Source organism: Manis javanica, chromosome 5, assembly GCF_040802235.1.
Source record: "Manis javanica isolate MJ-LG chromosome 5, MJ_LKY, whole genome shotgun sequence".
In the NCBI taxonomy this organism is placed as follows: domain Eukaryota; kingdom Metazoa; phylum Chordata; class Mammalia; order Pholidota; family Manidae; genus Manis; species Manis javanica.
The window spans coordinates 134,526,194-134,539,420 of record NC_133160.1 but is presented as its reverse complement, the minus strand read 5'-3'; the positions used below and the strand labels follow the sequence as shown (position 1 = coordinate 134,539,420).

General features: G+C 39.6%; 1 protein-coding gene across 14 annotated transcripts in view; it reads right to left on the bottom strand.

Annotated features, from left to right (window-relative positions):
• TEC (tec protein tyrosine kinase) overlaps positions 1 to 13,227 on the bottom strand; it is a 147,008-nt gene that overhangs the window by 1,372 nt on the left and 132,409 nt on the right. For all 14 annotated transcript variants that reach the window (XM_073237647.1, XM_073237652.1, XM_073237648.1 and 11 more), the window contains 3 exons: positions 3,470 to 3,534; positions 703 to 821; positions 464 to 621 (listed from right to left, as the gene is read on the bottom strand). In XM_073237647.1, the coding sequence (XP_073093748.1) occupies positions 464 to 621; positions 703 to 821; positions 3,470 to 3,534 (342 nt within the window). The remainder of the gene's footprint in view (positions 1 to 463; positions 622 to 702; positions 822 to 3,469; positions 3,535 to 13,227) is intronic.

Genomic DNA, 13,227 nt, shown 5'->3' with positions numbered 1-13,227 from the left:
ATTTTGGTGTCTAATCTCTTTGACAAAGTGACATTCCAGCACACAGGGGATTTCCTTCCAAAGGCTGTGAGTGTAGAGACCTGGGGAAGCTGAAGTTTAGAGAGAGAAACCCTCTCTGGTGAAAGGAAATACACTTTGGAAATACACGAGGTCTGTGGAGAGAAGAGCTACTTCTCTGGGCTTATTCCCTGAATCCCTGTCAGGCAACTGGGACAGGATTCTCACTGGGAAGTGGGGCAGCAGTCTGAATCTGTTATCTTAATTGTCAGCATTTTCCACTTCCTCACATTCTTCTTCTGCTATCCAGAACTGACTGGAGAGGGCTGGCTGCCTACCTCAAGTGTTAAAACATACAAAACATGCACCAATTCAGCAGGCTATGAAGACTACACATGATTAATGTACCCAGCCCAGATCCTAAATGTTTCGGAGATTCAAAAAGAAAGCATGAAAAGTTCTGTACCTCCTGCCAGCATCTCAGCATCACCTCGTATACATAGTCGGATGCCAACTTGGGCCGGCAGAGTCGGTGGCCGTGAGTGATCATGGTCACCACCTCATAGTTGGTGTTTTTCTCAAAGGGCATTCTGCCTTCAGTGAACACTTCCCACATTAAAACACCTGGGAAAGGATAAGGATTACCAAGTGATGTACCCATTCCCTCTTCACAGCAGTTGAGGACACATGGCCCATGAGTCTTACCAAATGACCAGACATCTGATTTGCTGCTAAAGCGGCTGTAATTAAACACCTCAGGTGGACACCACTTTACGGGAAATTTAGCACCAGAAGAACTTGTGTACTGATCATCCAGAACATACCTAGAGGAAGACACCACAGGCTTACATCGCTGAGTTATGATCTGTGTTTGTACATGTTCTTTAATTTTTTTTCCCCATAGAATCAAAAACACAGTTGACTGAAGTCCAACAAGCATCCGGTTGAAGCTAAATGTTTGCCTCAGTGGCCACGCCTGGTGATTTCCATCTTCCTCTCAGCTTCATTTAAGGGCTTCAGATGGATGCACTGTGACATGAGTATTGGAGCTTTTATTTTTGTTTGATTTTCTTTTTTATAAGGGGATAGAGGCAGAATACAGTACAATAGTTTGCGATTTCTTTGTAAGCAATTTTGTTTTTTAAATAAAATTTTACCCAAAGGCCCCACATGTAAACATCTAAAGCAGAGCTGCTCTAAAGGAAGTGGTGCAAAGCATTTGGAGGCACACATGCTTTTAGCCCCCACAGCTCCACAGGGTAGCCTAAAACTACTGCAAATGAAAAAAGCAAATTTGTAAAATGACATATGTAAATGGTGGGGTATATATTTAGAGACAATGACAACCCTTCTATACACACACATACACACACGAAACAGTATTTTACTATTTTTCTATAGGAGCATACTTATGTCCCTCTGGAAGGACACATACTGGCAACCTTGGCCTTCCTCAGGGAAGATCTGTGACTGAGGTGATAAATATGGAGACTTCAGCCCTTCCTGTACTGTGTTCAGTATATATTCACAAGAGGAATGTTTCCATATAAAATAAACACATAAAGTTAATCTCTGAAAGCTTCATGAGAAAATATTCAAATAATGTCACACACTGCCTTTGTCGTACAGGCAAAGATGGTAACAAGGCCACCATGGGCAGCAGCCACTCATTTGTTGGTCAGAGGAGTCTGAATTCTGTGTACAATGAGTATTTTAGAGGGACCGATGCAAAAGCACAGATTTTCTGAAAGCCAAACATGAAAACTGAACTTGTGAAACTGGAAAACTGCCTGTCAGGTAGAGAACATCATCATATAAAGCAAATAGAGACACTGGGTAACTACTGTCCTGACAGTCAGCAGTCCTGTTCCAATTTCTGACAGTGTTTTCTAAGCAACCTGGGGCTGAGTTTCCTTAGGAAAACTCGGCCTGTGTGACCTGGTCCTTGCCTGCCTTTGGACCGGCTCCTCACTTTGGCTGAGGACCAACCACCCTGGCCCTCTTTTGATTACTTGAGCAGGTCTAGCTTGTCCCTGATTTCAAGCTGTTATACTTGCTGTTTCTTGCACCTGCAATATTTTATCCTCAGATTTTCACCTACTTGGCTACTTCCTGCTTTTCTGATCTCTATTCAAATATGCAGTCTCAAAGAGGCCTTCCGTGTGCCCCACGCCATCAGTCGGCACTCACCCATCCCAAGTTATCTCTATCACAGGGGTCTGCAAACTTTTTCTGCAAAGGGGTAAGCAATGAACATTTTATATTTTTCAGGCCACAGTCTGTCACAACCACTGAACTCTGCCTTTGTGGTGTGAAAGTGGACACCAACGCCAGAAAATGATGGAGGCTGTGTCCCAGTAACACTTTATTTATGGACACTGACACCTGAATTTCAGATCATTTTCACATCTTATGTTCTGTTAGTTTTTCTATCAACCTTTTAAAAATGTGAAAACCATTGTTGGCTCACAGGCCACACAAAAAGAGGTGGTGGGTCAGATGTGGCCCAGAGGCCATACATAGTTTGCTGACTCCTGCTCCGTCCATCTCTCTGTTCTTTCTCTTCTTTGTGGTTTTCAGATGTTCTAGTTCTTTCTCCTGAATATAACCTGCATGTGGGTAAGGGCTTGTATGTCTTCTTCTTTGCTGTATTTCAGCCCAACACTGTGTCTGGCACATAGTAGGCACTGGTTTTTTATGGATGGATGGATGGATGAATGGATAGACAGAAGGAGGGAAAGGACAAACTAAACATATTTTTAAGTCTTTTCTAAAGCCCTATTAAAATTACAAAAATTAAGGAAATAAAAACACTACAGACTTGAGTATTCTAAGAATTTTACCCCTAAACATATTTCTGTGAAAACGAAAGATTCTAGAAATCTAATCCACACCAGGGAGAAACGAAAGTAGTGTTTTTAACAGGCTATATTACCACCTAGTGGAGAGAATTATAAACATCACAATGTATACTGTGTTTTTTAAATGAATTAATTTTTTTCAGAACAATTAATAAGATTTCCTTTCTGCTTCATTGGTGCAGATTTTTATGCTTATTAATTCTACAAGCTAATATGAATATCACCTAAAGTCACATTAAACTATCATAATTTCTGTTTACCTGAGAAAAAGCCAAGGTTAACAATTTTAACAGTAAAATGGATACATTCAGCTAAGAAATTTTCCAAATTACAGATAATTAATTTATTTTGTCTTATATCAGAAACATACTAAGAAGCAGAAAGACCATTTAGCTCCCCAATACAAAAATTATGGTACTACTAATATTTTGTTAAAGGAACAAAAGATGTAGTTTCAAAATGGCTCATTTTAAATAGGTTTCTGAGAAAGAAGCTGACACAATCAAACTGCAAAGAAAAAGTCAGGCTTCTGTACTTTCAAGGGAAAGGTCATCGTCTCATATAATTTAATCCAAAATTGATTAAAGATGTTCATATACACTTAGTCTTACCTGGCCATTCCAAAATCAGATACTTTCACAACTCCTGCATCATTTACTAGACAATTTCTGGCAGCCTGGAAAACAACATTATAATAGTGTATTAGTTACAAATTTCCATAATAACAGCAGAAAAATATAAGTCTTATTTATATTAAATTCTGTATAGCCCAGCCAACATTTGCAGAGGGTAAAAATGTCTGTTTAAAAATTGTTTTTATCCCTGTAGAAATGTCTTCAACACATATTTGAAAGAATGGATAGAAGAACAGATCAGAAAGTCATATGTGCAATAAGGCATTATTATATAACTTTACCAATTGTCATCCCTAAATAAGGACTAATAGGTCAACCCACTTTATTCCCTTCTGTTTCTATTCTTTCTAAACTGATTTTCTTATTGATAGTAGCAACATCTGTTCAAGTCCTTAACCAGGCTCTTGCTAGGTGAGTTTACTAACATATGACAATCAAAGTGATAGGTGAACAATCCTTTACCCTGTGGCTTTGCTCAGTGACTGGTCATTCTGATTCTGGTCAAAAGAACAGCCATGTGTAATATAGTTTGCTTTGCCATTTATGATGTTTCCAGTATATTATAACATGATATACTATATATGTCAAACACAATTCTGGATTGTTTATATTTTCTTGCCTATTCTTCAAGGTAACAAGTTCAAGAAAATAACTTGATAAAAGACAGTATTTCTTAGAAGGAAGAAATGATAACAATATTTTTAATGCCATAACCCATGGACTAAAATGCATTTTTCTTCCTGACACTTCAGAATTTTATTCTCTGTGGCAGTTCCACTTAAGAGGTTATTTCCCACTGAGTGCATTTTAAGAGTCTCTTCTAAGCTCCTTGAATTTGCTTCCATCTTCCTATGTTTTCACTCCATGGTAAACAGAATTCTTCAAGGGACAGGAACATCAGAATCATCCCTTTAGGGGTGACACAAACCTACCAGAGTAATGGCCATATAATAGCCACAAAAATATCAAAATCGCTTTCACCAAGATATGGTCTGTGGGGACAGGCACAGTCTACTCTACTCATGTAGGCTTTCTATTTTCATCAGTTTTTTTTAAGTACAAAAAAGAGAAAGGTGCTTAGTTCACAATTTTCAATATGACAAAAGAGATGTTCTTTATCATCACTGAGCATAATGATAATAACTAATGTTAAATATATCATGTTGTGTATTTTACAACGCCCTTTTCCCAGTCATATAAAGTTTCCTTAAAATAGTCTTTTGAAAGAAAAATCCAGGACCATACGGCTTCACAAATCCTTCTCAAACTCTTCCAAAAAACTGAAGAGGAGGGAACACTTCTAATCTCATTTTTATGAAGTCACCATTACCCTGACACCAAAGCCAGATGAACTACAAGAAAAGAAAATTATAGGCCAATATCCCTGATGAACATAGATGAAAAATCCTAAACAAAATATTAGCAAACAGAATTCAACAGCATGTTAAAAAGATCATACGCCATGATCATGTGGGATATAGCCCCAGGATATGAGGGTTTTTTAAATGAATTAATTTTTTTCAGAACAATTAATAATCAATGAATCAATAAATGCGATACAACATATTAACAAAATGAAGGATAAAAATCATATGATCATCTCAAAAGATGCACAAAAAGCATTTGACAAAATTCAACATCTTTTCAAGATGAAAGCTCTCAACAAGGATATCCACTCTTGCTGCTTCTATTCAACATAATACTAATAGTGCTAGCCAGAGCATTTAGGCAAGAAAAGAAATAAGAGGCATCCAAATTGGAGAGCGAATGTAAAATTGTCTGTTTCTTTTGACATGATCTTATACATAGAAACTCTGAAGAATCCACCAAAAACTATTAGAACTAATAAATGATTTTAGTAAACTTGCAAGATATAAAACCACACACAAAATTCAGCTATATTTCTCTACACTAACAATGACCTCTCTGAGAGAAGTTAAGAAAGCAATCACATTTATTATAACATCAAAAACAATAGCATACCTAGGAGTAAGTTCAATCAAGCAGGCAAAAGATCTATACACTAAACAATATAAGACACTGATGAAAGAAACTGAAGACACAAATAAATGGAAAGATATACCATGTTAATGGACTGGAAAAATTAATATTGTTCAAATGTTTATACTAACAATCTACCAAGTCAATGCAATCTCTCCCTAAATTCCACTAGCATTTGTCACAGATATAGAAAAACAATCCTAAAAACCATGTAGAACTACAAAAGACCATGACTAGCCAGAACTATCTTTAGAAAGAAGAACAAAGCTAGATTCATCACACCTACTGATTTCAAAGTAAATTCAAAGCAATGATAAATCAAAATAGTATGGTGCAAGCACAAAAACAAACATATAGATGAATGGAAGATACAGAGAGCCCAGAAGTAAACCCAATACACATACAATCAACTAATCTCTGACAAAGGTGTAAAGAACAAACACTGGTGAGAGTCTCTTCAATAAATAGTGCTGGAAAATTGGATATCCATATGTAAAATAATGAAATTGGACCTCTTTATTATACCATACATAAAAATTAACTTGAAATGGATTAATAATTTAAATATAAGACCTGAAACCATAAAAAGTTCCTTGACATGGTCTTGGCAATGATTTTTGGATATGACACCAAAAGCACACAGAACAAAAGCAAAAAGAAATAACTAGAACTATATCAAATTAAAAACCTTTTATACAGCTAAGAAAACAGTCAATAAAATATAATGACAAACAGAGGGAGACGGGATTAAAGACGGCAGTGTGAGACGAGAGACAGAGGCTTCCTCCTAAAACTGGATACAATTAGAAAATATAGTTGGCACAACTAATTCTGAGAGAGCAACAAGAAAGAGGATGGTGCCAGACTGCACACACCTGGAGAAAAGAGCAGACCTCACGGAACAGGGTAACATACCAAAGCTGTGGCCAGGCAGGACCCAAGCCCTTCCCCCACCCCAGCTCACCAGTGGGAGGAAGAGAAATGGAGCAGGGAGAGAGTGGAAGGCCTGGGACTTCTGAATACCTAGCTCCAGAAATCTGCTCTGGGAGCACAAACCTACATTTCATGGTGCTTTCATGATGTTCGCATGACTACTGGGTTGGAAAGTTAATACAGGCAGAATTCCTGGAGAGACTGAGATTCCAGCTGCTTGTGGAAAGCAGGGATCCATATCTGGCTGCTCTGGGACAAAAGCTTATACCTGTGTGCTCGGCCCACTAGTTAAGGCAGTGGAGACAGGCACAGCAGCCGGAAAGCAGTGAACAGCTCTTTCCTCCCCCCAGGCACCAATACTGCTCCCCTGAGACCCCTGTCATTGCTTCAGGGGCTGAGCAGCTCCAGAGTAGAGCTTCTGGACACTAGAGGGCGCCATATGCAAATATGAAATGCCAAAGGAACCTGGTCCAGAGTAAAATTAATATAACCCCAGAGAGATTTAAATGACATGGACCTTACAACTCTTCCTGAAAGGGAGTTCAAAGTAAAAATCATCAACATGCTAACGGAGGTACAGAAAGATATCCAAGAACTCAGGAATGAATTCAGATAGTAGATCCAATCACTGAAGAGCACAATGGAAGATATTAAAAGCAGGTTGGATACGGTGGAGGAGATGATAAATGAAATAGAAACTAGAGAAGAGGAATAGAGAGAAGCTGAGGCAGGCACAGAAAAAAGGATCTCTAAGAATGAAAGAATATTGAGAGAATGGTGTGACCAATCCAAACAGAACAATATTCGCATTATAGGGATACCAGAAGAAGAATAGAAAGAGAAAGGGATAGAAAGTGTCTTTGACGAGGTAGTTGCTGAAAACTTCCCCAATCTGGGAAAGTTTCCCAATGGGAAAGATCAAGGATAAGGACAGACTGCTAAAAGCAGCCAGAGACAGAAATAAAATCACATACAAAGGAAAGCCCATCAGGCTAACATCAGACTTCTCAGCAGAAACCTTACAAGCCAGAAGGGAGTGGCATGATGTATTTAATGCCATGAAGCAGAAGGGCTGGAACCAAGATTACTCTATCCGGCAAGATTATCATTTAAATTTGAAGGAGGGATTAAACAATTCCCAGAGAAGCAAAAGCTGACAGAATTTACCTCCCACAAACCACCTCTACAGTCTATTTTGGAGGGACTGCTATAGATAGAAGTGTTCCTAAGGTTTAACAGATGTCACAAGAGGAAATAAAACCACAGTAAAGAAAGTAGAACAGCTAATTACTAAGCAAATGCAAAATTAAATTAACTATCCCCTAAGTCAATCAAGGGATAGACAAAGAATACAGAATATGATACCTAATATATAAAGAATGGAAGAGGAAGAAAAAGGAGGAGAAAAAGAAAAGAACCTTTAGATTGTGTTTGTAACAGCATACTAAGTGAGTTAAGTTAGACACTTAGATACTAAGGAAATTAACCTTGAACCTTTGGTAAACACGAATCTAAAGCCTGCAGTGGCAGTAAGTACATACCGGTCGATAATCACCTTAAATGTAAATGGACTGAATGCACCAATCAAAAGACACAGAGTAGAGGATCACAGGAAGATGGCGGCATGAGTAGTTCAGAGGAAATCTACCCAAAACATATATATTTATGAAAATACAATAAATACAACTATTCCATAAAGAGACACCAGTGGATGCAGTACAACAGCCAGGATACATCTACATCTGTGAGAACTCAACATCACAAGAAGGGGGTAAGATACAAGCCGTGGCCAGGCGGGACCCGAATGCTCCCCCACCCCAGAACCCAGCAGGAAGAAAGGAGTCGGAACTGTGAGGGAGTGAAAGCCCAGGACTGCTAAACAACCAGCTCTAGAAATCTGCACCCGGAGCACAGATACAAGGTTCACGGGGTACTGGATATTAGAGAAACGAAAAAGTAAAACCTGTGGGCAGGTCCCCGCAACCAGCACTCCCGAGACAAAAGAAAAGAGAGTGTTATCTGCAAGTCTTAAAGAGACAGGGACCCCATAGCTGGACGAAGTCGTCCAGGCACACTTAGCCAGCAGCTGGGAATCCCGGGAAACCATAGGCACCCTAAACTTCAGGGAGGCAGTGCAGCTCTGAAGCACCTCATGGCACTAAGCAGCCTGCCAGTCGTTCCGCCAACTGGTGCGAACCCCGACACACAAGTCCAGTAGAGGGAGAGTGATAGCGCATGCCGGGGGCGGCTGCACTGGAAGGGAATAGGAGCAGATTGCATGTGCCAACGGCACCAGAGGAGGCCAGGAGAGACTTGTGCAAGCCCACAGCGGCGGCAACCGAACAGCCCAGGTACGGCTCACGCGCACTCGCGGCAGTGGAGCCAGAGGAGCCTGGTAGAGGCCCGCGTGAGAGACCCCCAAGCACACATGCAGTGGAACCAGAGAGAGCAGGCGCGCTCTCAGCAGCCGACCGGAATCCCAGTCCAATGCACAGCTGCCCGGGCCAGACCCAAAGGCTGCTGCTGGCACACAGCTGCCCGGCAGGAGCGCCACTATTACGGAGGAGCACACCTGGCGTGCCTGCCACTCCCTGCAGGGCTCCATGCTGCTGTGATGGAGACCCCGTCCACAGCAGCTTAGGGGACTAACCCAGTGACTGCTTCAGGAGTGCAGGTAACTGACACAGGCAGGAGAGAAGGGCAAGGCGTCCAGCAAGCAGGAAAGGACTTTCTTCTTACAGCTAACACACCTGCAACCTGCCTACAGCCACCGCTATCACCATAAAAAGGCAAAAAAATTTAGTCCAGTCCAAGATATTGCGGACAACACCTGAGAGAGGAGCTGCAGAGACAGACCTAAACAGTCTCCCTGAAAAAGAATTCAAAATAAAAATCATGAACATGCAGACAGAGCTGCAGAGAAATACGCAAGAGCTAAGGGATGAAGTCCGGAGGGAGATTACAGACGTCCAGAGGGAGATTATAGAAGTGAAACAAACTCTGGAAGGATTTATAAGCAGAATAGATAAGATGCAAGAGGCCATTGATGGAATAGAAACCAGAGAACAGGAACGCATTGAAGCTGATGCAGAGAGAGAGAAACGAATCTCCAGGAATGAAACAATATTAAGAGAACTGTGTGACCAATCCAAAAGGAACAATATCCGCATTATAGGGATACCAGAGGAAGAAGAGAGAGAAAAAGGGATACAAAGTGTCATTGAAGAAATAATTGCTGATAACTTCCCCAAACTTGGGGAGGAAATAGTTGCTCAGACTAAGAGGCACACAGAACTCCCGAGAGATGGGACTCAAGAGGACAACACCAAGACACATAATTATTAAATTGGCAAAGATCAAGGACAAGGACAGAGTATTAAAGGCAGCCAGAGAGAGAAAAAAGTCACCTACAAAAGAAAACCCACCAGGCTATCATCAGACTTCTCAACAGAAATCTTACAGGCCAGAAGAGAATGGCATGATATATTTAATGTGATGAAACAGAGGGGCCTTGAACCAAGGATACTGTATCCAGCACGATTATCATTTAAATGTGAAGAAGGGATTAAACAATTCCCAGACAAGCAAAAGTTGAGGGAATTTGCCTCCCACAAACCACCTCTACAGGGTATCTTAGAGGGTCTGCTCTAAATGGGAGCACTCCTAAAAAGATCACACAACAAAACACCCAACATATGAAGAATGGAGGAGGAAGAATAAGAAGGGAGAGAAATAATAATCAGACCGTATTTATAATAGCTCAATAAGAGAGTTAAGTTAGACAGAAAGGCAGTAAACAAGCTAACCTTGAACCTTTGGTAACCACAAATCTAAAGCCTGCAATGGCAATAAGTACATATCTTTCAATAATCACCCTAAATGTAAATGGACTGAATGCACCAATCAAAAGACACAGAGTAATAGAATGGATAAAAAAGCAAGACCCATCTATATACTGCTTACAAGAAACTCACCTCAGACCCAAAGACATGCACAGATTAAAAGTCAAGGGATGGAAAAAGATATTTCATGCAAACAACAGAGAGAAAAAAGGAGGTGTTGCAATAATAGCATCAGACAAAATAGACTTCAAAATAAAGAACGTAACAAGAGATTAGGAAGGACATTACATAATGATAAAGGGCTCAGTCCAACAAGAGGATATAACCATTATAAACATATATGCACCCAATACAGGAGCACCAATATATGTGAAACAAATACTTACAGAATTAAAAGAGGAAATAGAATGCAATGCATTCATTTTGGGGGACTTTAACACACCACTCACTCCAAAGGACAGATCCACCAGACAGAAAATAAGTAAGGACACAGAGGCACTGAACAACACACGAGAACAGATGGACCTAATAGACATCTATAGAACTCTACATCCAAAAGCAACAGGATACACATTCTTCTCAAGGGCACATGGAACATTCTCCAAAATAGACCACATACTAGGCCACAAAAAGAGCCCCAGTAAATTCTAAAAGATTGAAATCCTACCAACCAACTTTTCAGACCACAAAGGTATAAAACTACAAATAAATTGTACAAAGAGAGCAAAAAGGCTCACAAACACATGGAGGCTTAACAATATGCTCCTACATAATCAAAGGATCAACGACCAAATTAAACTGGAGATCCAGCAATATATAGAAACAAATGACAAAAACACAAAACCCCAACTTCTGTGGGACACTGCAAAAGCAGTCTTAAGAGGAAAGTATATAGCAATTCCAGGCATATTTAAAGAAGGAAGAACAATCCCAAATGAACAGTCAATGTCACAATTATCAAAACTGGAAAAAGAAGAACAAATGAGGCCTAAGGTCAGCAGATGGACCGACATAATAAAGATCAGAGAAGAAATGAATAAAATTGAGAAGAATAAAACAATAGAACAAATCAATGAAACCAAGCTGGTTCTTTGAGGAAATAAACAAAATAGATAAGCCTCTAGCCAGACTTATCAAGAGAAAAAGAGAGTCAACACACATCAACAGAATCAGAAACAAGAAAGGAAAAATCACGACAGACTCCACAGAAATACAAAGAATTAATAGAGAATACTATGAAAACCTATAACCTAACAAGCTGGAAAACCTAGGAGAAATGGACTACTTTCTAGAAAAATACAACCTTCCAAGACTGACCCAGAAAGAAACAGAGAATCTAAATAGACCAATTACCAGCAACGAAATTGAATCAGTAATCAAAAAACTACCCAAGAACAAAAGCCCCAGGCCAGATGGATTTACCTCGGAATTTTATCACACATACAGAGAAGACATAATACCCATTCTCCTTAAAGTTTTCCAAAAAATAGAAGAGGAGGGAATACTCCCAAACTCATTCTATGAAGCCAACATCACCCTAATACCAAAACCAGGAAAAGACCCCACCAAAAAAGAAAATTACAGATCAATATCCCTGATGAACGTAGATGCAAGAATACTCAACAAAATATTAGCAAACTGCATTCAAAAATACATCAAGAGGATCATACACCATGACCAAGTGGGATTCATCCCAGGGATGCAAGGATGGTACAACATTCGAAAATCCATCAACATCATCTACCACATCAACAAAAAGAAGGACAAAAACCACATGATCATCTCCATAGATGTTGAAAAAGCATTTGACAAAATTCAACATCCATTCATGATAAAAACTCTCAACAAAATGGGCATAGAAGGCAAGTACCTCAACATAATAAAGGCGATATATGATAAACCCACAGCTAACATCATACTGAACAGCGAGAGGCTGAAAGCTTTTCCTCTGAGATTGGGAACAAGACAGGGATGCCCACTCTCCCCACTGTTATTCAACATAGTATTGGAGGTCCTAGCCACAGCAATCAGACAAAACAAAGAAATACAAGGAATCCAGATTGGTAAAGAAGAAGTCAAACTGTCATTATTTGCAGATGACATGATATTGTACATAAAAAACCCTAAAGACTCCACTCCAAAACTACTAGAACTGATATCGGAATTCAGCAAAGTTGCAGGATACAAATTAACACACAGGAATCTGTAGCTTTCCTATACACTAACAATGAACTAATAGAAATAGAAATCAGGAAAACAATTCCATTCACAATAGCATCAAAAAGAATAAAATACCTGGAATAAACCTGACCAAGGAAGTGAAACACCTATACCCTGAAAACTACAAGACACTCTTAAGAGATAAAGAAGATGTGGTACATATACACAATGGAGTATCACTCAGCCATAAGAAAAAAACAGATCATACCATTCGCAACAACATGGATGGAGCTAGAGGGTATGATGCTCAATGAAATAAGCTAGGCAGAGAAAGACAAGTACCAAATGATTTCACTCATATGTGGAGTATAAGAACAAAGGAAAACTGAAGGAACAAAACAGCAGCAGAATCACAGAACCCAAGAATCGACTAATAGTTACCAAAGGGAAAGGGACTGGGGAGGATGGGTGGGAAGGGAGGGATAAGGATGGGGAAAAAGAAAGAGGGCATTATAATTAGCATGTATAGTGTGTGGGGGGCACGGGGAGGGCTGTGCAACACAGAGAAGACAAGTAGTGATTTTACAGCATCTTACTACACACATGGACAGTGACTGTGAAGGGGTATGTGTGGGGGACTTGGTGAAGGGGACCGCCTAGTAAACATAATGTTCTTCATGTAATTGTAGATTAATGATATCAAAAGAAAAAAGAAAAAAAGAAAAATGAAAATGGGAGCAAAGCTGCCATTAAATGAAAAAAAAAAAAAGGCACAGAGTCACTGAATGGATAAAAAAG